At 43.2% G+C, this 25506-nt stretch overlaps 1 protein-coding gene across 2 annotated transcripts in view; it reads left to right on the forward strand.

The window, feature by feature from the left end:
* itfg1 (integrin alpha FG-GAP repeat containing 1) overlaps nucleotides 1-25506 on the forward strand; it is an 85757-nt gene that overhangs the window by 260 nt on the left and 59991 nt on the right. For both annotated transcript variants that reach the window (XM_079737240.1, XM_079737241.1), the window contains exons 2-7: nucleotides 1564-1648; nucleotides 1889-2022; nucleotides 2448-2505; nucleotides 2690-2767; nucleotides 5729-5823; nucleotides 25216-25265. In XM_079737240.1, coding sequence (XP_079593366.1) covers nucleotides 1564-1648; nucleotides 1889-2022; nucleotides 2448-2505; nucleotides 2690-2767; nucleotides 5729-5823; nucleotides 25216-25265 — 500 coding nt within the window. The remainder of the gene's footprint in view (nucleotides 1-1563; nucleotides 1649-1888; nucleotides 2023-2447; nucleotides 2506-2689; nucleotides 2768-5728; nucleotides 5824-25215; nucleotides 25266-25506) is intronic.

The raw sequence follows: 25506 nt of genomic DNA on the forward strand, positions 1-25506 counted from the left end.
TAAGACATATAGATCTGTAACCCTCTATAACCCTATATATTTTATATAGATCTATAAACCCTCTATATCTCTATCTATATTATATAGATCTATAGGTATAAACAACCCTCAAACAGACCGACCTCTTCATCATCAGGAACCTCTGTATATATATATATATATATATATATATATATATATATATATATATATATATATATATATATATATATATATATATCCCTTATGGTCTTTAACACATCCCTAAGGGTCTTTATGAATATCCCTTATGGTCTATATACACATCCCTTATGATCTTTATACCTAACCGTTATGGTGTTAATGATGTTTTTGGTTAGTTGTAATTGTAGCAGCTGATGTCTTGTATGCATGTTGAGTGGGTAGACGCAGTAACACAATAGCCTTCCTAAAGTGTATAGACTCAGTAACACACCAGCCGTCCTATAGTGTGTAGACTCAGTAACACACTAGCCGTCCTATAGTGTGTAGACTCAGTAGCACGCTAGCCGTCCTATAGTGTGTAGACTACGTAAGACACTAGCCTTCCTAAAGTGTGTAGACTCAGTAACACACTTGCCGTCCTATAGTGTGTAGACTCAGTAAAATACTAGCCATCCTATAGTGTGTAGACTCAGTAAAACACTAGCCGTCCTTAAGTGTGTAGACTCAGTAACACACTAGCCGTCCTATAGTGTGTAGACTAAGTAAAACACTAGCCGTCCTATAGTGTGTAGACTCAGTAACACACTAGCCGTCCTATAGTGTGTAGACTCAGTAGCACACTAGCCGTCCTATAGTGTGTAGATTCACTGAGTCTACACACTTAAGGACGGCTGGTGTGTTACTGAGTCTATACACTTTAGGAAGGCTAGTGTGATACTGAGTCTGACTCAGAAACACACCACTAGCCGTCCTATAGTGTGTAGACTCAGTAAAATACTAGCCATCCTATAGTGTGTAGACTCAGTAAAACACTAGCCGTCCTTAAGTGTGTAGACTCAGTAACACACTAGCCGTCCTATAGTGTGTAGACTCAGTAACACACTAGCCGTCCTATAGTGTAGACTCAGTAACACACTAACCACCCTAAAGTGTGTAGACTCAGTCACACACTAGCCATCTCACAGTGGGTAGACTCAGTAACACACTAGCCGTCCTATAGTGTGTAGACTCAGTAACATACCAGCCGTCCTATAGTGTGTTGACTAAGTAACACACCATCCGTCCTATAGTGTGAATACTCAGTAACACACTAGCCGTACAAAGAGAATAAACCACCCTATCTCTAGGTGCAGTATGGTTGAGTTTACCATCTGTAAATACAATCAGATAAGACTGATATTTTCACAAATAGGGCCCTCTTGATCATGAACATGTGTCTCTAAGTCGCTTGTAGTAACACACTTGGAATGTTTCACAGTCTGAGCTGGTGATCATCTTGTTTCACAGTCTGAGCTGGTGATCATCTTGTTTCACAGTCTGAGCTGGTGATCATCTTGTTTCACAGTCTGAGCTGGTGGTCATCTTGTTTCACAGTCTGAACTGATGATCTTCTTGTTTCAGAGTCTGAGCTGGTGATCTTCTTGGCAGATGTGAAGATACCTTACTTCAAACCTAAATTCAACATCAGTAAAGATTCTTTACCACGGTGAATACAGAGTTCTTAATTGTCTCGTTCTTCCTTTTGATAGCCTGTAAGCTGTTGGTCATGTATTTATGTTGAATACATGTGCTACATTTTTTTCGTATGTATTCTAAATAAGTTGCCCACATGTGACTTATCAACGGTCCATTATTCTGATGGGTGGTGACTGGTTGAGTTTAATTGCTGAGGTATGAGCAGTGTTGAGGCGGAGCCTGATGGTGCCGTGTGCTCTCTGTGTTTCAGTGACAGCATCATCACCAGCGTGGTACCGGGCGACTACGATGGAGACTCTCAGATGGACGTGCTTCTCACAACAAGCCCCAAACTGGGCGAAGACACCACTGTGTTCATCTTCTGGGGCAACAATCAGACTCTGGGTAAAGCCACTAGAGCATCATGCAGTTGGTTTAGGTCCTACCATTGGACTCACTCATACGGTTCAGCTCATTTCTCTGGGATACAATAAATCTGGGATAATCTGGCTCACACTTAGAATTCAGGTTACCTTTGTATTGACCAATTGACCAATTCCTGTTTGATCCACCCAAGGTTTTCTGTTTATGTTGAGTTCATCCAATTCTCATTATTAAATAGAGTGACATTAGAGGTTCTTCTGGGTCAACTTCTAATCATCTTAACATTTAAAGTATACAATCTGAATTGTCGTTCTGCCTTTATCTGGTTCTTTGTCAGCATATCAAACGATGCAGACTGAACTAATAGAAGAAGACCCCTGTAGCCTTCGGGTCACACCAAGTAGCAATGGAGAATAATAATGCTTCTTGATGTCTATTTTGAACAGATCCAGGTTCACGATTGGAGCTGAACAAGACCTTCGTTGATCAGCCTCTTGTCATGGAGTAAGTCAGTCTCAAAATATGAGCGGTATTCTTTTCCTGTTTCTTGGTTTGCTCAGGACTATGGCGGGCTTGATTAAACAAATATTTAGCATAGATCTATTGTTGTCACAAACAATAAGAAGACTAGACCAAGTAATAGGGAAAACATTTTCAATATTTATAAATTGGCATTCTGCCCTCGCAGCTTCAATGGGGATATGATCCCGGACGTGTTTGGGATCATCAAAGACGGCTCCACTGAAGTCTGCCTTCTGAAGGACCGGTAAGCTTACACCTTGCCATACTGTCATCCTAATCAGACCGCACTTTGTGAATGGCATTATGAATGTGCTCATTCCAGGCTCTGTCTTTAATGGGCTAAATGTTTCCAAAAATGTCTTGCCCCACATTTGGACCAATAAATAGATTTTACTTTTTTTTTTTCTAAACTGTCAGATAACGCTATGAGATAAACATCCAAGAATGCATATTTTTATGATATCTAGAACATTAACATGAACATGACATAATTTACTGCAATGATTATAAGCAGGGCAGCTATAAGCTTCTAATTCATTGCCCGATGTACATGCACCCAGGTCCTAATGTGTGTGTATTGCTTCAGGTCCTAATGTGTGTGTATTGCTTCAGGTCCTAATTAGGGATGGGTCAGAATATTTGATTATTCAATTATTCGTTCCTGAGGGTCAAAGTCGATTTTTAACATTTGGACTGCTAACATTTTTTCCCAATTCAAATAAACAAGAATTGACGGACGGAACTAATGTTGGAAAGCTGTCCAAGGGCATTATCCCGCTTATACCACGGTCACTTGCCATAGAAAATAAATGAAGACCATTCATTTATAGGGACATTATTTATTTATCAACACGGCGGATGTGCGAGCAGAATTATCGCCATAAGAAAATTTGTTTGACCGGAGCCATGGTTATCTCTGTGCGGTTAATTAGCAGTTACAGTGTTAACTATCAATGTTGTCAGCTTACTGTTACATTAAACTGTAATCAGACAATGCGGTTATATGCTATAGACCCTATAGTATCTGTGGTATAAAGGTTTGGGCGAATTTCAAATTATAAGTACGTACTCTTTATGTTGATATTAGACCGTCGCGATTCAGCCTTTATACCATAGATACTGTAGGGACTATAGCATATAACCGCGTTTTCGGATTACAGTTTAATGCATTTTTCATAATTTACCACCTCTCGCTTTGAGGGTAGTTGTTGTTTTGCGTTTAAGATATCAAGTGATTTCTTGCCGATGATCCTTGGCTGCCTTTGTGAATGTCGGCACACATCGAATAATCGATTATTCGTTCATACCACCCACCGATTATTCAACCATGAAAAATTGGAGTTATTCACATCCCTAGTCCTAATTAGTGATTGACCGATATATCGGCCGTTTTTTGCGTGTATCGTATCGGCCGCTATTATTTTCAGTATCGGCCGATTTTTTTATTTTATTTTATTTTATTTTTTTGGCGTGATTTACAGACAGTTCAATGATTTTTTTTTTTTAAATTGAGACTTTGTAACATTTGTTATCATCATTGTGTCATTTTTATGATGTAAATTGAGGGAGGCTTAGCCTGGAATTCCAGATCCACATCTAGAAAGCTGTAGGGGCTGGCAACGAGTAATGAAAATGGCCCAACTCGAGGGGCGGCACTAAGCATGCATTTGAAAATATCACTGGATAAGACACATTGGATATGGCCTCGACATTAAGGGTTGCCCGCTTGCCCGGGCAGGTGAACTCTGTTGATCGGGCAACTTAAATGGGACATGTAGTTGCCCGTTCGGGCAAGTGAATTTTATTTTAGAAATACACTAAATATGCCTACAAAATAAACATCCTCTTATCTCGCGGGAGCGGAACTTTCTACAGCGCTGTGCGTCGGTTTTTGGTTAAACGGGAGAATAAGAATCATAACAATAATTTGTGTTCAGTCACTCCCGTATAGCCAACCTCCACATAGGGAAAAAAAGTAAAAGAAGAGTCAGTTTCGTTATGTTCCTTCAGCCTCTGAAAACTGCCCAAGTGCCAGGTAAATGTAACGGAAATAAATAAATAAAGACACCTGAAAATGAGACGCCGCCAGGGTATGAAACAAAAAGGCAAAGGAAGTTTCCGTGGGTCCGTCCGGACAACGGATAAAAGTTAACCGATTGCGGTTTTGACTACCCCGCAATCGGATTCATCAACACAATTTTACTACATTACGGGTGTAGTATGTTGAGGACAGTTTAGGACACCGTATAGACAAAAATCAAAACGACATGTTGCTATCGATATCTGTGCGAGAACAGCACTTTAATATACGTTCCGGCTTCTATCTGTTTTAGGGACAAATTACAAATTACACCCAAAAGGCTTGGAGGAATTGTTTCAGGAAACATATCACCACAAATCAAAAAAAAAAAATTGTCATTCTGATTGCTGTCGTAGTTGCCAATGGTGGGCTGTTACTTACTACAGGTGATTATTTGCTGATAATTTTGCATTAAAGCGAATAGGGGTGCAATTAATAGTTAGAAATATTCACAAAAAATCAATACAAATAAATGTTGTCATTCTGATTGCTGTAGTAGGCCCTATATGAATATATTAATGAATTAATTTCGAGGCCCTAGTGTTTCTTCTGTTGAGTTAGCTGGTTTGACAGCTTTGCAGCCATAATTGTTATGGGCAAGTGGCTTAAAAAGCTTAATGTCAAGGCCTGGATAACACTATGACCAATCAGAAGAATACAAGGGGTGACGTATCCAGACCAATGGAGCTAACCAATAGATAAGACTCTTGCCGTATCCGGTCGTTAAACAGCAATGCTTTTGGCCCGCCTATATTGATACATCGATGTGATTGATTAATGTTCTGGGCCAGGGGAGGCCCAGAATATACACAAGTATATTGCTTGTTCACAGAGTGACTTGCTGAGCAAATTCAAATTGTGCTCTCGCGAGAACTCTGGATTTCCAGGGTATCGGCTGAAGAAAATCGGTATTGGTTATCGGCTAAAGCTGATGAAAGAAAATCGGTATCGTATCGGCCCTAAACAATCTGTATCGGTCGATCCCTAGACCTAATGTGTGTGTATTGCTTCAGGTCCTAATGTGTGTGTATTGCTTCAGGCCCTAATGTGTGTGTATTGCTTCAGATCCTAATGTGTGTGTATTGCTTCAGGTCCTCATATGTGTGTATGTGTGTTTTGCTCCAGACTGGTTGAGTGGCACAAGGCTCTCAGCAACTCCGTTAAGATGCGTGTCCCCCACTCCAACGCCTTCGTGGACCTCAACATGGACTTCACCGCAGGTCGGTCAAAGTGTTAGAGGTGGTGTCAAAGGGTTAGAGTTAGGGTCAAAGGTTTATGGTTAGGGTCAAAGGGTCAAAGGGTTCGAGCTTGTGGTGGAAATATGCACCCCACATATACAAATCTAAGGTCATGCAATTTTGTTTAACTTATTTTATTATTATTTGTTTTCTACAAAAACCTGAACCTTGTGCTGCTAGTATGCTATTCTTAGGAATGGACATCTTTCAACAGTAGAGTTGGGTGGGCTGCATTGAGCATCATTTGTTATTATCATGTAATGTAACTTTCTAAAACCTGTCTGGTCCGATCCCTCTCCTGGCTAAACGGGGATAAAAAGGATGAGACTTTAGAACAAATAAAATAATGGTGCTCACCACCAAGATTGCTGGAGGGTCATTTGCCGATATCAACATAAAGACTCAATGATTGAAAGATAACAATGTTCAAGTTGGTTACGAGAGAGAAAACGTCCATGTTCTTTACCAGTGAATGAGGTCATCAGCCTCCGTGGTTCTATCGCTCACCACCCCAGCTACCTGCAGCCCTCTGCTTAATTCAAGGAAGCTTTTCATTTTGCTGGTCCAAACTAATCCGCATACTGCTCTAGTCAGACAGCAGTATCCTAGTGACTGCAGGCCTCTATTCATGGTGTTCGCTATTTCAGATTTCCTGGTTGGAGGCAATTTAATATGGGGTCAGAACAGTCTCATTATTAATGAATGCACAGAGAAGGATTCACAAATGTATTTTGTGATTTATATATAAATTACTCTCTTCTCACAAATACATTTCAATGCACACAGAAATGGAAATCGGTATGTATAAATGTAAAATAAATCCATTAACAAAAATAAGCTTCACAAAATCATTTATGATCCACACACAAATGTGTCTTGTTTTAAATAAATGTAATATAAATCCATAAATATATGAATTAAAAAAATAATTTCTATCAAAAATGTATTTGGATGTTGTTACATTTATATACAAACTGTTAAACTTGAATCAACAAGACGCTTTTCATTTGTGAACTTGTTTGCATTTGTGTCTGAACTGGTCTGTATTGATATGTGGATTTTTGAGACTCTCCTGACGTTGCTGGATTCACAAATGCATTTTTTTCAACAAGGAACTCTCTGTAGCCAATCAGATGCCTCCCTCGTTTTTGAAATGTATTTGTGAGAAGAGAGTAATTTATATATAAATCACAAAATACATTTGTGGATCCTTCTCTGTACATTCATTATTAATGAAACTGTTCTGACCCCATAATTTAACCAGAGAGAGTTTAATTCATCGTTAATCTGTTGCGGGATTAGGCTAAAGACAAGGAATTCATACGGACGCTGCCTTCCTGAGTGTGATGGAGTTCCTCAAATACCCAAGCTGCTGGCACCTCTTTCTGATAAGGGAGTTGCACACAGTTGGTATCACAATGGATTTCTTAATATTACAGTGTTAGAGTTTAATTCAGTGTGTCTGTTATAGATTGGTAAACCAATCTCCCCAGCCTGTCATTCTTTGCTATTCTGCTTGCCAGAATAGCTGGTTTTTGAGGATTGACTGAAAATAAGAGAAAATAAATGTCTTTAGTATAATTGTTGTGTTTAAGATGACACAAAGAATTATCATTCTGTGCAGCTTTCCAAACCAAAAACCTGTTACCCAAATAACAGATTAAATTGTGGAAATGCCACCATTCTCTTTTTTCTCTGTCTCTCCGTTCCCCGCGCTAGCCTCCTCTATTAGCGTCCTCTAATAGGTTCAGCTGTGTTTAGAGGGCAGCAGGCAGAACCTGTGATGCTGAGCACCAGAAAATCGTTGCAGCTGCAGTCACCATTGTCAGTCTGCTGTTTTGTGATTGGGTGTCCAGAAGAACTGAAATAACATGCTGTACAGGGAGCCATGAAGCAGGTATACAGTGAGCCATGAAGCAGGCATACAGTGAGCCATGAAGCAGGCATACAGTGAGTCTTGAAGCGGGCATATAGTGAGTCATGAAGCAGGCATACATTGTGCCATGAAGCAGGCATACAGTGAGCCATGACGCCGGCATACAGTGACTCATAAAGCAGGCATACAGTGAGCCATGAAGCAGGTATAAGATGATGGCAGCTTTGGTTCCTTGGAAGGAGGAGTGGAATAATGGAGGTATGAATGGATGGAGAGCAGGAGAAGAAATAACCGGAAAGGAAGACTGTTGGGAGTAGAGTTTATCTATTACAGTATGACAGCTCTACTACTGGAGGAGATTAATAAAGATGCTGCATTGTTAAGCAAAGGGAACATTCTTAATTTGTTCTGAGGTTCTACTGGATAGTTGATTCTTTGGTTTTTGGCAAAGGAAGATATATAGTCGAGTCGTTAATGGTTCTGCCGTCGATGGCCTCGTAGCTAGTGGGCTGCACACAGTGTTGGCCAAGCTACTCACTACGAAAGTGTTAGTGAGCTAAGCTACCAGTTACTTAAATGAAGCTTCACCAAACAGAGGCTTACCCCAGAGAAATGTAGCAGGCCAAGCTACAACAACGTGGAAATAGAAGTTGACTTCATCAGATGCTACGCATGCTTATTCAATGCTATTTCAGTGATCAATATACCAGTCATACAGAAACGCACATTTAGTAAACAATAACTGAACAAAAACAGTTCAGTTCAGTGCAGCCGCGTTTCAGCTCATTATCCAGGGTGCCACATTGGCCGTGCATGCCATGGACTTCAGACATCTCCTTACAGACTGGACCCAAGTCGTGACTTTACTAATGGAAACCTGAAGCTTTCCCAGTGGCCTCAGCCTTCCTGAGTCTTCTATCCTCGATGTCCACCGAGGTATTCTGGGTTCCAGGAAGGATGAGTGGAGGGTCAGGGTCAAAGTTAGGACTCCAATCTCAGCGCTCTGTCAGGGCAGTAAACAGTCTCATGCCTCACATTGGCTGACCTTGCTGTATCAGCAGCACAGCCAGCAGGGAATAAAGAACAGAATGCCTTCCTGGCTCATTATAAGAGCTCGTTATAAGAGCTCCTTCTAGCTGCTGAGTAGACTGATCCTCCAGGTAACCCTGTGACCTCGCTGGGTTTAGCATCCATGTTCCTTGTTCCACCCCTACAATGAGCGGTTTGCCTTATTTTGAACTAGAAATTAGAAATCCCACCGGTGACATCTCTGGATGTCTCCATTGCTTGTTGCACTACATTAAGCTGAACATGCTGGTAGTAAGGAGTCGTTAGACATCGAGGGCCCTATTTTAACAGTCTGAAACGCAAGTGAGAAGCGCCAAGCGCAAGTAGCTTTGTGGGCGGTTCTATGGCGGTGTCGCTATTTTACCCGCGCAAAAATGACTCTTGCGCCCGGCGCAAATCTAAAAAGGGTTGGTCTGAAGTAGCCTAATTACCCGTAGGTGTGGTTTGGGCGTAACGTGCAATAAACCAATGAGAGTGCCTGCTCCCATCCACTTTAAGAGACATGAGCGCATTTTAATCTGACGAGTTGATATTTTGACGCGTCTGCAGTCTCCGATGAGACAGATGCACATGAATTTCAAACTTCAAATGGCTCAGTTTATGGCCAAATAATATGGCCTAATTCACACATGGAATAAGGCTTTCTTCCAGAACTTCAGAAATACTGAGTCCTGAAATAAATTTCGGCAAAGAAATCTTAACACACATATGATATGCGGTAACTCTGGTTCTATTTAATGATATACGCAATACATTATAAACATTGTTTGTTATCAGTATTGTATGCATTATCGTTATCGACTTGTGTTCCTACTTTGCATGTGTCCCCCCGTTAATATACATTGCCATGGACTGTATCAGCGTTACGTGTTTAGTTTGCGTGTGTTTAAACAGATGGACGCACACGCGCCCGCATTCATTAATTCTTTTACACATACACGCACGCGCGCCCGGATTCATTCATTCTTTTTAACACTCACTCGCGGTAAAACAATGTTTTCTCACGATCAAATACTCATCAATCCTAAAAGTTATGGGCATGTAAACGATGTCTTTGTCAAGAAAATATGTGTTTGCTGTAGGGTGTTTGCAGATGCATTGATTTAAAAGTACAACTTATTACCGCTGTTTCAGCTGTTCTTTCCCAAATAATTTACCAAGAATGTGTGGCTAGTTAGATGAGAGAAGCTAAGTGTATGCGCGAGGTGCACAAGCAACATTATGCATGCGCCCTTAAAATAGCATCTGAACAACGCGCCACTGACTTTAAACCAGGTATTTCCTGGTTTGTGGCGCAAGTGATTTCTGAAACTGCAAAATAGCACAAGGGAACGTTTGCGCCAGAACACGTCTCCTCCTTTCGCCGAACCGCCCCTTGGGGCACAAGATCATTCCCTAATTTACCGACGAGTGGCGCAGGAGGGAAAAGAACGCTCTGCGCCAGTTGCAAACTAGCAACGACACATGCACCAGTGATTAAGTCAATTGCGCCGGATGCAAGATAGGGCCCCGAGGGTGAAAATCTCTCACCCTACCTACCAACTTTACACTTAAACTCACTTTTTCTGAACAGAGCTCGTAAGTCCGCCCCTTGCGGTAGACCCCATGGGACCTCTGAGATCGTAAAATATGAATGGGTTTCAATGGAGAGAAAGTAAGTCTTTATATGCCCTGGATTACACATATGTTGTTTGTGGATTTAAATGATAATTTTTCATGCCAAGAGTTTGACTGTTTATTGTGCAATTGTTCAGTTAAAGGCTGTAGAGAAAACACAATGAGAAAGACTACACGTCTCGTATGTGACGTCACGCTCTCTGCGACTGGCGTGGACAAGACCGACAATCTCCCCATCGGCATAACTGAAAATCTACACATGCCCCGACTTATAATGGTTTTCTCCTCTTTCGATGCTGTTATCTTCCACTTGGAAAAAAGCTGTGAAGTGGAGCAGCGAGATCGCCATTTCTGTACAAGAGTGGTTGTGACGTATATCATTCGCGTCAAGGGCGCGAGGAGCTGTAGTTCACAAAGCGGCCTCACACAAAACCTAACATTATCAAACTTTGCTTTGCATGAAAAATTATAATTTAAATCCATATACAACATATCTGTTATCCAGGGCAAATAAAGACTGGGACCAGAAGATAATTACTTTCTCCTCATTGAAACCCATTCATATTTTACGATCTCAGAGATCCCATGGGGGTCTACCGGAAGGGGCGGATTTACGAGCTCTATTGGCAAAGAAAATATTTCTTTAATAACCGCAACGGATCAGAATTTCCAAAAATCGGAACGTGGAAAGATTGCACCGGATTGGGCCCAAAATGTCGGTATTGGTTTCGTGTCGATGCCTCAAACTTTTGGAGGAGATATGTTCACAATATCAGCAGGAAGAATAAACTCTTAATACAGTTGTGTGCTTGCTTTGCAAACACATGAATTAAACGGAAAGCAACACTTGCTGGCAGCGTAGCAGCCTTATGTAATGGACAGCAGAGATGGGCTCTCTATACCATCCAACAGACACAAGAGCTGTTCTGAGCCTTTTAATGCTATATGCGTCACACATTTCGGATGTTGCTGCTAGAACTCCAAGGTAGCCCATTGCAGGGTTGCATGCCAAGTGGTGATTGAGGATGACATTTTAGGCACAAGCAGCCACAACAAGAGCCATTTTGTAAAGGAAAAAGAAAAACAAGGCATTGCTAGGCAACTAGAATGGTGCTTCTTGGTGCAGCATCCAATGAAAGCAGACATCTTTGTGGAGAGTGGCTTGCTGATGCTGCGGGTAAAATTGATTCGCCATCAAACAGTGTTTGCTGTGGAGAATCTAAACTAATGGGATAAGGATTATATTTGCATTAAGGTTTTTTTCTTCCGTGGAGAACATGATGGAGTTACTTGGTGAGGAAGAGACATGGAGAGAGCAGAGACTTTCTTTGACATTACCCAATTACAGATTCCTTTCAATAAAATGGACTCCATCAAACAAGTTGAGTATTTTTAAAGGCGCACTCAGCAGGCGTCGTCACCACATTATGAACTCAATAAATAACTAAACGGAATCAACCGGACTCAACCTATGGATTAAACGTAAAATAGGGTAAATTTGTGTAAAGAACACTCATTTAATTTATGTACATCACGTTTTAAGACCTCAACAGTGACTCTGCACTCTCACTCTGCCCTTTAGGTTTTTCTCTTCAATCTTTAATGTATACTGGCCACAAATGCCTTCGAAGTACTTGCCCTAGAGAAAAGGGGGTGCAGCCAGGCTGCACCCCCTGGATCGGTTGTTTCCAGGAGTTGCTTCACTCTCCACTATCATCTGTTTAGTAAGGGAAGGGATGAACCATTTTAAGAGGACCAAGGGATTATGTAAGCTGAAACTGCCCATGATGACCAACATATTGAGTGCTTTCCTTTTGTAATATTGCACACAGAACACAAGGAACATCGCTATTTGAGTTCCCGTAATAATTATTACAACTCATGAACATATCTGCAGAAGCAGTATCGGCAGGCATCACTTTGGAGGCCAGGAAATAAACGTACATGAATTAAGGGCTACCCTAATTCTGTTAGGAACAGCTTCAGCCCCTCAATGCAACGTGTGTGTGTGTGTTTGTGTGCGCTGGTTCTATGTGTATCAGAAGTGGAGCTTTAGAGTAGAGCTGTAATCCCCCCATAGCTAGTGCACCTACGTTGTTCCCTGTAATGGTTTTAGGAGATTATTTCTTCCGGGAATAGAACTGCTCCATTCTGTGCTGGTGTGCTGTGCCATGTTTGTGAATGAGACGTTTTGATAGATCGTAGCGAGAGTCGCACAGAGAGAGCGGAGTGGAGCTACATATTGGCTTAGTGACGGATTTATACTATGGAGCCTTTCACTTTGTCACTGGCCTCAATTTTGTGTGTGTGTGTGTGTGTGTGTGTGTGTGTGTGTGTGTGTGTGTGTGTGTTTCCATGCAGATAAAACTATATATACTTGCATATTGAAATCCTATTCATAGGTTATGACTTTTAATTTATTCTGCAACCTGCTGTTCTATGCTATGTGTCATTCTACATAATTTGAATTCACCAGACTTTCTAAATTTTCTAAATTGTAACAAAACCAGCATACCAACCAATATACTATAGTGGGCTGCATATCGTTGCTTTAATATCTACATATATCACAACCTAAATTTCATTCCCTAGCTAATTGAGAGTTATTGAGTTATTAATGTGTGATATTTCCTGCATTTCTCAATCCATTGCCTTTGCGGTGGCAATTATGCAATAATTATTTTTTATTTGATAAAGGGAAATCATTACTAATCTCAAGTTACCGACCCAACTTTTGTCATGTGGAAATAGTCTACAACTCTTAAAATGACCACCTCTTGAATTGAGATTGTTTTCTTTCTGTACTCTGATGCACATAAACTACGTTTTAGGCGGGAATGCAATGCTATAATACCTTTGACAGTACACGCAGCACTATAAAGATTCCCTTTCACACACACACTCATTCCCTGCAATGTTCTGCAAGATTTTCTGCATAGGGTCACGTGTGACTAGGAGCAGGGATCCATATCCAATGGAAATCTGCTCCGGTAATTTGCCTCCTGAAGCCCCAGGAGCATTTCGTCATCACTGCCAGTACGGCTGTGTTTGGAATGAAAGGAGAGTCATTATTGCAATGAAATTGATTAATTATGTATTTCTTGTGCATTTCTTTAAATGTGCATATATACATGTAACATTGAACCCATTTCCCTTTCCAGGCAGCTGACAGACTTCCTGAAGGCTAAATGCAAGAGTCAGGTTCTGCTTTCTATTATTAGTCTGCTGCAAGTGTTACTCCTCAGCTCACCTCCAGTAGCCTAGTGGCGGTTAGGTCGTGAACAACTTCTGTGTCCAAGTCCTTCTGCTTATTGTAATTCCATTAATCAGGCTGATCATTATTTTGAATTCCTGATAGTTATGTTGGCCATGGTTTTCTTAATACTAATATTCATATGATTGATGTCATTTCTCTACAGCCCAAATAGTCAATATGTTGGCGCCTCCTGTCCTCAGCCTGGCTAGACTGCTTTAAGTGGGCTGAAGTGTCTGTTAAATTGTTCTGTATTCATTCTTTATGATCGGTTCTCACTCTTAGATTTGCTGCTCATTACTCACAGGTGTCAGTCACTGCTTAAAGGTTATATTTTTAATTCTGCCCCGAGTGAGTCTCTCCCTTCAGATCAGTAACTAAACACCTAGCTTGGCTAGGCCGTGTGGCTATGTGCCTGCACGCACCTTCAGTGACAGCCAGCAGGGGAAGGGAGTCACAGCTGGTTTGCTGAGGAACAGCCTAACAAGTAACCTGCTCAGGGGCATTAGAGACAGAGCAATAAGTCTCTCTCTCGCTTGCTCTCCACCTTGCTCTCCTTCCTCGAAGTATCAAAGTATCAAAGGTGGAGTACCTCTTTGATACTTCCTCCTCATCACACCACACAGCCAGTTCTCCTCCACTCCCCGCCCCACTGCCAGTGGCTCCCTCCCCTCCTCCACTCCCCGCCCCACTGCCAGTGGCTCCCTCCCCTCCTCCACTCCCCGCCCCACTGCCAGTGGCTCCCTCCCCTCCTCCACTCCCCGCCCCACTGCCAGTGGCTCCCTCCCCTCCTCCACTCCCTGCCCCACTGCCAGTGGCTCCCCCCCCTCCCCTCCCCTTTGCCGCAATCAAATCCATACTCCTTGTTTCCTCTTCTTTCACCGGCACTCATATGTTGGCTCTCTGACCGCTGCTCTCCTCACTGAAGAAGTGTGTGTGTGTGTGTGTGTGTGTGTGTGTGTGTGTGTGTGTGTGCGTGTGCGCGTGCGTGCGTGTGTGTGTGTGTGTTCAGCATGATGCCATACATAAACTCCACTGGATAACCTGCTGTACGGACGCCATAGTCTGCACCACCAGCACAAAGAGCATCAATTACTCTATAAACCACATGACCCTAACCCTAAACAGCATCCATTGCTCTATAAACCACATGACCCTAACCCTAAAGAGAATCCATAACTCTATAAACCACATGACCCTAACCCTAAAGAGAATCCATTACTCTATAAACCACATGACCCTAACCCTAAAGAGAATCCATTACTCTATAAACCACATGACCCTAACCCTAAAGAGAATCCATTACTCTATAAACCACATGACCCTAACCCTAAAGAGAATCCATTACTCTTTAAACCAAATGACCCTAACCTTAACCCTAAAGAGAATCCATTTCTCTATCAACCACATGACCTCCATTTGATCTGAGGGTTAACCCTCTAAAGATAAGGGTTGACCCTCTAAAGATAAGGGTTGACCCGCTAAAGATAAGGGTTGACCCTCTAAAGATAAGGGCTGACCCTCTAAAGATAAGGGTTAGGGTTGACCCTCTAAGATCACTGTTAACCCTCCAAAGATAAGGGTTAGGGTTGACCCTCTAAGATCAGTGTTAACCCTCTACAGGTAAGGGTTAGGGTTAATCCATTGAAGATAAGGGTTAACCCTCTACAGATGAGACCCAGTCAGCCCTCAGACGGTCCTCAGATGGTCTAAGCCGCCCCTAATGATCTTGACCAGCCGATGTGCTCTTTAGATACTGGTGGTGTGAGCTCTCTCCTGTCGTGGTTGGGCCTCAATGCTCCGGAGGACCGTGGGCTACCGGCCACCTCTGACCTCTGACCTGGACAGCAACACAGTGATGAACACTATGATAAACAGTGTTGAACAGTGAAATGAACACTGTGAGGAACCGTGACTCCCACAATGTTGTGTTTCAGAGCAATGTTAAATTCTAGGTCTAGCCTGCTATATCGTTAACATTGGTGCTGGAGCTAGCCCTGCCTGTGGGTATGTGGGTCTGTCTGTCCGTCTGTCTGTCTGGGTCCCAGTATCCTCTCAGTGTCGGCTAATCAGAGAGACGCTCTTTATCCGCTCCTTGCAGCTCAACATAATGGAGTACGAACAGGTAATACTGCCAGAGGCTATACAGGCTATACAGGTCATACTGCCAGAGGCTATACAGGCTATATAGGGTCATACTGCCAGAGGCTATACAGGCTATACAGGTCATACTGCCAGAGGCTATACTGGTAATACTACAAGAGGCTATACAGGTCATACTGCCAGAGGCTATACAGGCTATACAGGTAACACTGCCAGAGTCTATACAGGCTATACAGGTAACACTGCCAGAGGCTATACAGGCTATACAGGTAACACTGCCAGAGGCTATACAGGTAACACTGCCAGAGGCTATACAGGCTATACAGGTCATACTGCCAGAGGCTATACAGGCTATACAGGTAATACTGCCAGAGGCTATACAAGCTATATACAGGCTATACAGGCTATGCAGGCTATGCAGGCTGTACAGGTAATACTGCCAGAGGGTATACAGGCTATATAGGCTACACAGGTAATACTGCCAGAGACTGTACAGGCTATACAGGTAATACTGCCTGAGGCTATACAGGCTATACAGGTAATACTGCCTGAGGCTATACAGGTATTACTGCCAGAGGCTATACAGGTAATACTGCCAGAGTTAAACGCCGGGTTCCCCGCAGAAAATGTGTAAGTTAAGAGGCAGGCTGTACAGGCTATAAGAAATACTCAGCCATCAGTAGATGACTGTTGAAACATTTCTGGAAAGGTTTCCAATCATCAAAAATTGGAATGGTCACTGTTAAAATCCACTTCTTAAAATCCCATTTTGACAGCCTCATCCACATGCACAAGTACATTGTGTTTGGTAGAATCAGGAAACAAGGCGTATATATGGTCTCTGATTTCAGAGGTCGATTCAGTCTCTAGAAGTATTGCTAGAACATAGTAGGACCTGTGGGTCTGAGATGATTCACGTTGAAGTCCTGATTTTAAGTAAGAATTGGGTTAATTGTAGTGAATGGTAATATGTAAGGATTATTTTTTAGATTATTGATATCTCAAATTCTTATGCATGCTAGTAAGAATAACATTTTTACTAGTAAGAATTGGTAAGATCAATCTAAAACATAAATAGGTTAATTCTCACTTTTACTGGTTAGAATTAATTTCTGCCCAGTGGCGCCCAAGACCATTACAGTCTCTCTCCCCCTCTCTCTCTCTCTCTCTCTCTCTGTCTCTCTGTCTCTGTCTCTGTCTCTGTCTCTGTGCGGATGCTCTCTCCCTCTCTGAAGGCCCCATCTAGTTCATTGTTCATCCCTGTACGAGAGTTTGCTAATGACAGTTCAGTGAGAACATTATTCAAAGTGCTCTTCTGACAGGTCTTTAGCTTTACATTTTATTTTGGAGGTCTGCTATTTCAGCAACAAAGCAATAACTGAGGCTTACTAAATAAGCCTCTACAACAAATAACTAAAGAACATGGTGGCATAATCATATTCCAGGGAAGATGGATCCTATGGGACGACACAAGGATGTTATGGAGATATAACTAAAGTAGAGGCTGAAGATATGACGTGGGTGGCAGTGTTATTTACTGAAGTGTGACCGTATTTATTTTCTGCATTTCTGATGACTACTACAATGTATAATCAAATGATTAGACCAACACATGTCCCTTATTAAGCGTAAGTAGACTAGTTTGGGATCAAATACAGTGGGGCAAAAAAGTATTTAGTCAGCCACCAATTGTGCAAGTTCTCCCACTTAAAAAGACGAGAGAGGCCTGTAATTTTCATCATAGGTAAACCTCAGCTATGAGAGTCAAAATGAAAAAAAAAATCCAGAAAATCACATTGTCTGATTTTTTAAGAATTTATTTGCAAATTATAGTGGAAAATAAGTATTTGGTCACCTACAAACCAGCAAGATTTCTGGCTGTCACAGACCTGTAACTTCTTCTTTAAGAGGCTCCTCTGTCCTCCACTCATTATCTGTATTAATGGCACGTGTTTGAACTCCTTATCAGTATAAAAGACACCTGTCCACAACCTCAAACAGTCACACTCCAAACTCCACTATGGCCAAGACCAAAGAGCTGTCAAAGGACACCAGAAACACAATTGTAGACCTGCACCAGGCTGGGAAGTCTGAATCTGCAATAGGTAAGCAGCTTGGTGTGAAGAAATCAACTGTGGGAGCAATTATTAGGAAATGGAATACATACAAGACCACTGATAATCTCCCTCGATCTGGGGCTCCACGCAAGATCTCACCTGTGGGGTCAAAATGATCACAAGAACGGTGAACAAAAATCCCAGAACCACACAGGGGGACCTAGTGAATGACCTCCAGAGAACTGGGACCAAAGTAACAAAGGCTACCATCACTAACACACTACGCCGCCAGGGACTCAAATCCTGCAGTGCCAGACGTGTCCCACTGCTAAAGCCAGTGCATGTCCAGGCCCGTTTTGAAGATTGCTAGAGAGCATTTGGATGATCCAGAACAGGATTGGGAGAATGTCATATGGTCAGATGAAACCAAAATATAACTTTTTGGTAAAAACTCAACTCGTCGTGTTTGGAGGAGAAAGAATGCTGAGTTGCATCCAAAGAACACCATACCTACAGTGAAGCATGGGGGTGGAAACATCATGCTTTGGGGCTGTTTTTCTGCCAAGGGACCAGGACGTCTGATCCGTGTGACGGAAAGAATGAATGGGGCCATGTATCGTAAGATTTTGAGTGAAAACCTCCTTCCATCAGCAAGGGCACTGAAGATGAAACGTGGCTGGGTCTTTCAGCATGACAATGACCTCAAACACACCGCCCGGGCAACGAAGGAGTGGCTTCATAAGAAGCATTTCAAGGTCCTGGAGTGGCCTAGCCAGTTTCCAGATTTCAAGCCCATAGAAAATCTTTGGCGGGAGTTGAAAGTCCGTGTTGCCCAGCGAAGGCCCAAAAACATCACTGCTCTAGAGGAGATCTGCATGGAGGAATGGGCCAAAATACCAGCAGCAGTGTGTGAAAACCTTGTTAAGACTTACAGAAAACGTTTGACCTCTGTCATTGCCAACAAAGGGCATGTAACAAAGTATTGAGATGACCTTTTGTTATTGACCAAATACTTATTTTCCACCATAATTTGCAAATAAATTCTTTAAAAATCAGACAATGTGATTTTCTAGATTTTTTTTTTTCATTTTGTCTCTCATAGCTGAGGTATACCTATGATGAAAATTACAGGCCTCTCTCATCTTTTTAAGTGGGAGAACTTGCACAATTGGTGGCTGACTAAATACTTTTTTGCCCCACTGTATATAGTGTGTGTGTGTTTGTGTATGGGTGGTTCTGATGTAAAGGCGTGGTTAAATTAAAGAATATATAACTCAGGACTATTGTTCTTTTCTTAATGAGCGTGCTGGCCTTCCTCAGAAGTGCTGAGTCTCCGTTAGCCCCGGCTGTCCTCAGGCTGACAGCGGTCTCATTGGGTTGGGCTGGGCTCCGTCACTGGTCCGCTGGTCCCTGATGTCACTGGGCTCACTGACTGCCACATGGGATCAGCCGGCTCCAGGCTGGCCTGGACGTCAGCCCCCGGTCACATGGCTCTGACCCAGTTAACCACCGCCGGCCTCTGCCCGGTCCTGGTGAGCCAGGAGGACCCCAGAGAGAGACCAGGGGGACCCCATGGTCTCTCTCTAGGGGTCCCCCTTGTCCTAGAGGCTTGACCAGGGGGACCCCATGGTCTCTCTCAAGGGGTCCTCCTGGTCCTGGTGAGCCTGGAGGGACCCCAGAGAGAGACCAGGGGGACCCCCTAGTCTCTCTCTAGGGGCAGTCCTAGAGGCAGGACCAGGAGGACCCCTAGAGAGAGACCATGGGGACCCGCTGGTCCTAGAGGCAGTGATTATCTTTGGCACTGATTATTTTCGGCACTCGGCCTGCGGCCTCGTACCTACGACCGAATCACATATAGAGTATATAGTTATAGTTATAGAGTAACCGAAGCCGTGCTGATGTTCAGTACAACAGCACTCCCTCTCGTGTGATATTGCTTAATCATGTATCTGGATTCAATGGGTTAGGCCACCCCATCTCTGATTGTTAGAAACAGACGGAGGAATGAAGGTAAAGAAGTGAAGCAGGATCCAGGATGAGGGATGGGCCTGTAGGGGAGAATCAGAGGAAGGGCTGTGATGGGGCAGTGGTCGGTGGGCCCCACCCTGTGGAGAGCGCTGTGTGTTCACCCAGTGAAGGGCCTTCCCCTCTGCCGCATCGGCACTCTTCATCGGTATGCGGCCCATCACAGCCCATCACCCGCAGTGGGGTGCTGTCTGAGGAGCCTGAATGGCTGATTAACCAAATCACTGACGTCTCATCAGCACAACATTAGGTGGCCTGCATCCGCAGAGAACTCACTGACAACCAGCATAGACAGGAACACCCCTTAGACATGAGCCTTAGACATGAGCCTTAGACATGAGCCTTAGACATGAGCCTTAGACATGAGCCTTAGACATGAGCCTTAACCATGAGGCTACATTGTCCAAAAGCACTCTCGTTATAAAAGTCACACAATACGGGTAAATGGTTCTGTTGCTCCCTTGGGCTTTCATCGTTGTCTTCTACATGGTCTCTCTAGTTGGTGAAGCAGCACTTCTTGAGTCCATTATGTTAAAGGCATCACGTACCCAGGCGGCAAACTGTCTCCCACGGTGTGACCCAGAGCACAGAACCTTGTGTCAGCGGATCTCAAAGAACTTGATTTCTTTATATGTCGTTTGCTGACCACAAAGTTCATGTCCTTTTGAAAAGATTGACTCTAAAGAGAGCAGTTATTATTTACAATGATGAAATCTCCATCCTTGCAAATACACACTTTAAGCCAACATTAGAATAGGGCTGGGCGATTAATCTAATTTTTAGATTTGAATATTTTCTATTTGACCATTTTGTGTATTTTTTAAGGTGAAATTTCAAAGTTCTCAGTTACAAAGTGCTTCTTGGGAGAGACATGCTGAATAAATACATCAATTTTTTCAAACTCAATAATATTCGTTTGATAAATCGTTTGAATGATTGAAATAATAATTTCATTATTGACAAAAATGATCGTGATTTTTTTTACAAGTTACACCAAGGTTTGTTATACCAAGGTTTCCGAACCCTAACCAATGATCCTGCCTTAAAAGCTGGGATCATTGGTTATAGTTAGGTAACAATTGGTTATAGTTAGGTAACCCAGGTTACACCAAGAAGCCTCAACCCCCCCCTCGTCCTTTCCAGTAGCGGTTCCTGGCCGAGCTCACCAGGGAGGCAAACATGAACACGCATTCATGAATGCACGCAGTGCACCCGCACATGCATGTCTTTTTTAAAGTGTAGGCCTACACAACTTTAAAAAAAACATACTCACGTGACGCGTCGTTTGGAGGCACCGTTAGAGAGGATAATAACTAAAATACACTAGACACTTAAAAGTGTATCAGCAGAGTGCAATGCTTCTAAACTTTTAATCAAACGTGCAGACAAAGTTCAACTACATAAAGTAAAGTTCATTCATGGTGCGTGCTGCTCAAATGTAATGCATGGCAGCGTGCAGGGTCAACGACATGTATCTTTCAATCATATAAATATAATATTATGGAAATTGCATTAAATGGAAAGAGGCCATTTCTCACGTTGAGCACACGAATGCGTGACTTGTTTATTTCGTTAGAAAACCCAAACATTAAACTAACATTTAATGGGACAGTGATCCCTGAACAACCAAGACAGAGTAAACGATATGCGTACAACAGTGTAGATTCTAGAACAACACTTAACATCATAGGTGAAGGTGAATTATGATATATGTATTCACTACGATATAATTAACAAAATCTTAGGCAGCAGGCAGCCTGACAGATTTTTTTGTGTGTTGTGAATAATTATTCCAAATCAGCCTTTTCTGTTGTTCCCAAACGGGGGTACCATGAAGGAAATATAACATGCCTGATTTCCTATTACAAACAGCCAATTATTTTCCAGAAGGACATGAGCAATTCGTCACAAAACATTCCCTTATTGCGAGCGTAGAGATACCCTGTTTAATGATACCTGGGACACTCAACCTAATAAAAGCGACGGTTAAAATTACACACCGTAAGGATAGAAACTAGTTAATTCAGGTCTTATGTGTGTTTTTCTTTTTTTAAGCTTATTATATAGTATTTAGTACAAAGTATATAGCATATGTGGGCCTGCCTTTCTTGAACAATGGTGAAAATAAATATTTATATACTAAGACCATGCAACCAACTGTTGTAAATATGTACAACTACTATGAACAGATTAGCAACATAATATAAAACAAAATAGAACAGCAGCAATGGGTGGGTGGAAAGCTAGCTATTACTACCTACCTATACAGAAAGTCAACCCTCCTATCCTTCAGTGCTGAGAATGTGTCAAACTCCCGTAATACTGATGACTCCATAGAAATTATTGACAGGTCTGTCAGTCTCTCTTGTTTACAGGTGTTCCGTAGGTATGTCTTCACTCGTTTTAAACACGAGAATGACACGCTGGTAACAGGAATGGTCATCATCAGCTTCAGGAGTTTTGTCACACATATGATCAGCTCAAGTAGTTGACTAGGCCTTTTGAGGAATGTGGTGTTCTCATAAACTACAAGCAGTTCATTCTTTAACCTGTGGATATCAAAGAAGGGGTAGACATCCGACAACTTCGCCAGTTCCGTAGCTGGGAATCCGTTGGGTTTTGCAAAATCAGTAAATGCTGCAGGGTCAATCAGACGGAAAAACTGGAGGTTTTGCATATCACTGAATCTTTCTGTCATCTGAGTGATGATACCATCCACGATCTTGTAGTAAAGAATCCAATAAGAATCACTTGCTCCTCTTGAATCGGCGTAATGCTGTTCATGACTGAGGCCTTCGTCGTAGTCTTGCCAGCCCCTGCGACAGCGGATTCTGCTGGGATCCTCATGCCCAATCGTGGTCGTGGTGTCTTCATAAATCTCCTGGAACTTGGTTTGTGAGTGCAGGGATTTGATAGCAGCTATGGTGGCATCTGATGGTTCGACTTACGCAAGTCAAGTGTTCGCGCTTGAAGGATGGTGAATAGGACCTCTGTATGGCGATAGATGTTCAAGAACACTTTTAAAAGAAACATGAACTTGAAGTCATGTAGTTTGTCTTTAAGTGACTTGCTCTGATTAATATAGTCATTATCCCAGCCTCTTTCAGTCATGATCTGGTCAAATACAGTAATCAGGGTGTCCCTACCCTCGTACACTGCATTCACTGCTCTGCTTCTGAAGTGCCAGCGTGTAGCCAAGCCTCCCAGTACTAGCCTACCTCCACCAGCCTCAGTTAATAAAGCAGTACGTTTAGCGGACTTTGCGAAAAAGTTGTGGAAACTCTCCAGCCCCGCGACGAAGAGTTTTGCGTCTTGAATGTCTTTACTTCCTTGTGCCAACACGAGATTTAAGCGATGCGCATAACAATAAATGAAGAGCGCATAAGGGCAAAGAGCTTTTGCTTTCGCCCTCACGCCTCCGTGCTGCCCACTCATGATGCTGGCCACGTCATATGTCTGACATATTCTCCTCTGTTGTGTGAGAGGACCGACCTACAGTAGGACTGACCTACTGTAGAGCTGACCTACTGTAGGATCGACCTACAGTAGGACCGACCTACTGTAGGACTGACCTACTGTAGGACCGACCTACAGTAGGACCGACCTATAGTAGGTCAGACCTACTGTTAGTTTAGTTAGTTAGTTAGTTAGTTAGTTTTATTTATTTGTCACATACACAATTGTACAGGGCAATGCGTAATGAAATTCTTATGTACCAGTACGGCTGTAATTCAACTATATAAAGTGCAAGATTATAATAATGATTGGGTGGTGGGCTAAGTGACATTGTCAGTCTGGTTTAACAGTCTGATGGCCGGGTCTGGTGGCTGCCATCACTAGTGATCTTTTTGGCTCTTTTTCTGCATCGTTTGATGTGAATGTCCTGGCCCTGATGGTTCTCTCAGCTGAGCGGACCACCCTCCTTAGAGCCAACTGATCCTGCTTGGTGGCGTTCCCCATCCAGGTGGTGATACTCCCGCTCAGGATGCACTCTATGGTGCAGGTGTAGAAGTTCCTGAGCACACTGAGTGGAAGTTTAAAGTCTTAAGTCATCTGAGATAGTAGAGACGCTAATGGGCTTTCTTTACAACGGTGTTGGCGTGACAGGACCATGACAGGTCCTGTGTGATGTGAACACCAAGGTATTTTAAGCTGTCTACCCTCTCCACCAGGGCTCCGTTTATGCTGAGAGGTTGGAAGCTCCTCTGCTGTTTCCTGCTGAAGTCCACTATAAGCTCCTCAGAGCGGTAGGCAGCCTCATCATTGTTGGAGATCAGGCCCACCACAGCTGTGTCATCAGCGAACTTGACAATGATGTTGGACTCTAAGGTGGCAACACAGTCGTAGGTGTAAAGGGAATACTGCAGAGGGCTCAGCACGCAACCCTGGGGGGCACCGGTGTTGAGGGTGAGGGGGGATGACATGTGATTGCCCACTCTAACCACCTGTGATCTATCGGTCAGGAAATTAAGGACCCACCTGCAAAGGGAAGATTGCAGGCCGAGTTCTCTCATTTTAGTGACCAGCTTGGAGGGGGCTATCGTAGCCCCCGTGACGTAGGCCCCTTTCCTGGTGTCTAAGTGGGAGAGGGTAGTGTGGCTGGAGTATGTGGGCTATGGCGTCATCTGTAGATCTATTGGGGTGGTAGGCAAATTGTAAGGGGTCCAGGGTGACAGGTAAGGAGGAGGGGATGAAGGTTTTGATTAGTCTTTCAAAACACTTCATCACCGCAGAGGTCAGGGCTATGGGGCGATAGTCATTTAAACAGCTGGGCTGGGGTTTCTTGGGGACAGGGACTATAATTTACTGTTTAAAGCATAAGGGAGTGGTGCATAGGGAGAGGTTAATTATAACCGTGGGAACGGGGGCTAATTGGTCAGCGCAGGCTTGGAGGACACGTCCAGTAATCCCGTCTGTACTGTAGGTCAGACCTCCTGTAGGTCAGACCAACTGTAGGACAGACTGTAGGACCAACCTACTGTAGGACAGACCTACTGTAGGACAGAATGAAGGACAGACCTACTGTAGGACAGAACTACTGTAAGACATACCTATGGTAGGACAGTAGGAGAGAATTACTGTAGGACAGACCTACTATAGGGCAGACCTAAGGCGAGGTTAACCGATGCCAATAGTGTTTTCCCTCCACCTCGGTATCCAGGTCCAGTTCCCCACAGGAGTCAGGTCTCTAATGGTGAGAGCTGCATGTGGTCATTATGAATGCAGCTCAGCGCTTTATACTTCAAAGCGTTACAGAATCAAAGCATTGAGTATAAAAGTGCATGTTGATGGATGACTACAGACCGGTCCACTTCTGAATACCATACCTACATATGGTAATCTAAAACACTCTCTGCCCCCCTGTTCCACTGCAGATCTGTTCCTGACCACCCAAAACAACCAGTTCGAGACTTGGATCAACAAGGTAAGGTCATCCACCTTCCCTCTGGAGAGATCCGAGATGGCCCCCCTCCTACCCAGCATGCCTCAGCGCTCCCTGAGCAGATGAGTTAGGATCCTGCTGCCGGTTAGCACGCTGCCGGTTAGCACGCTACCGGTTAGCACGCTGCCGGTTAGCACGCTGCCGGTTAGCACGCTACCGGTTAGCACGCTGCCGATTAGCACGCTGGAGGAGGGCAGAGAGGAGGAGGGCAGAGAGGAGGAGG

This window comes from Pollachius pollachius (genome assembly GCF_949987615.1).
Source record: "Pollachius pollachius genome assembly, chromosome: 5".
Classification (NCBI taxonomy): Eukaryota; Metazoa; Chordata; class Actinopteri; order Gadiformes; family Gadidae; genus Pollachius; species Pollachius pollachius.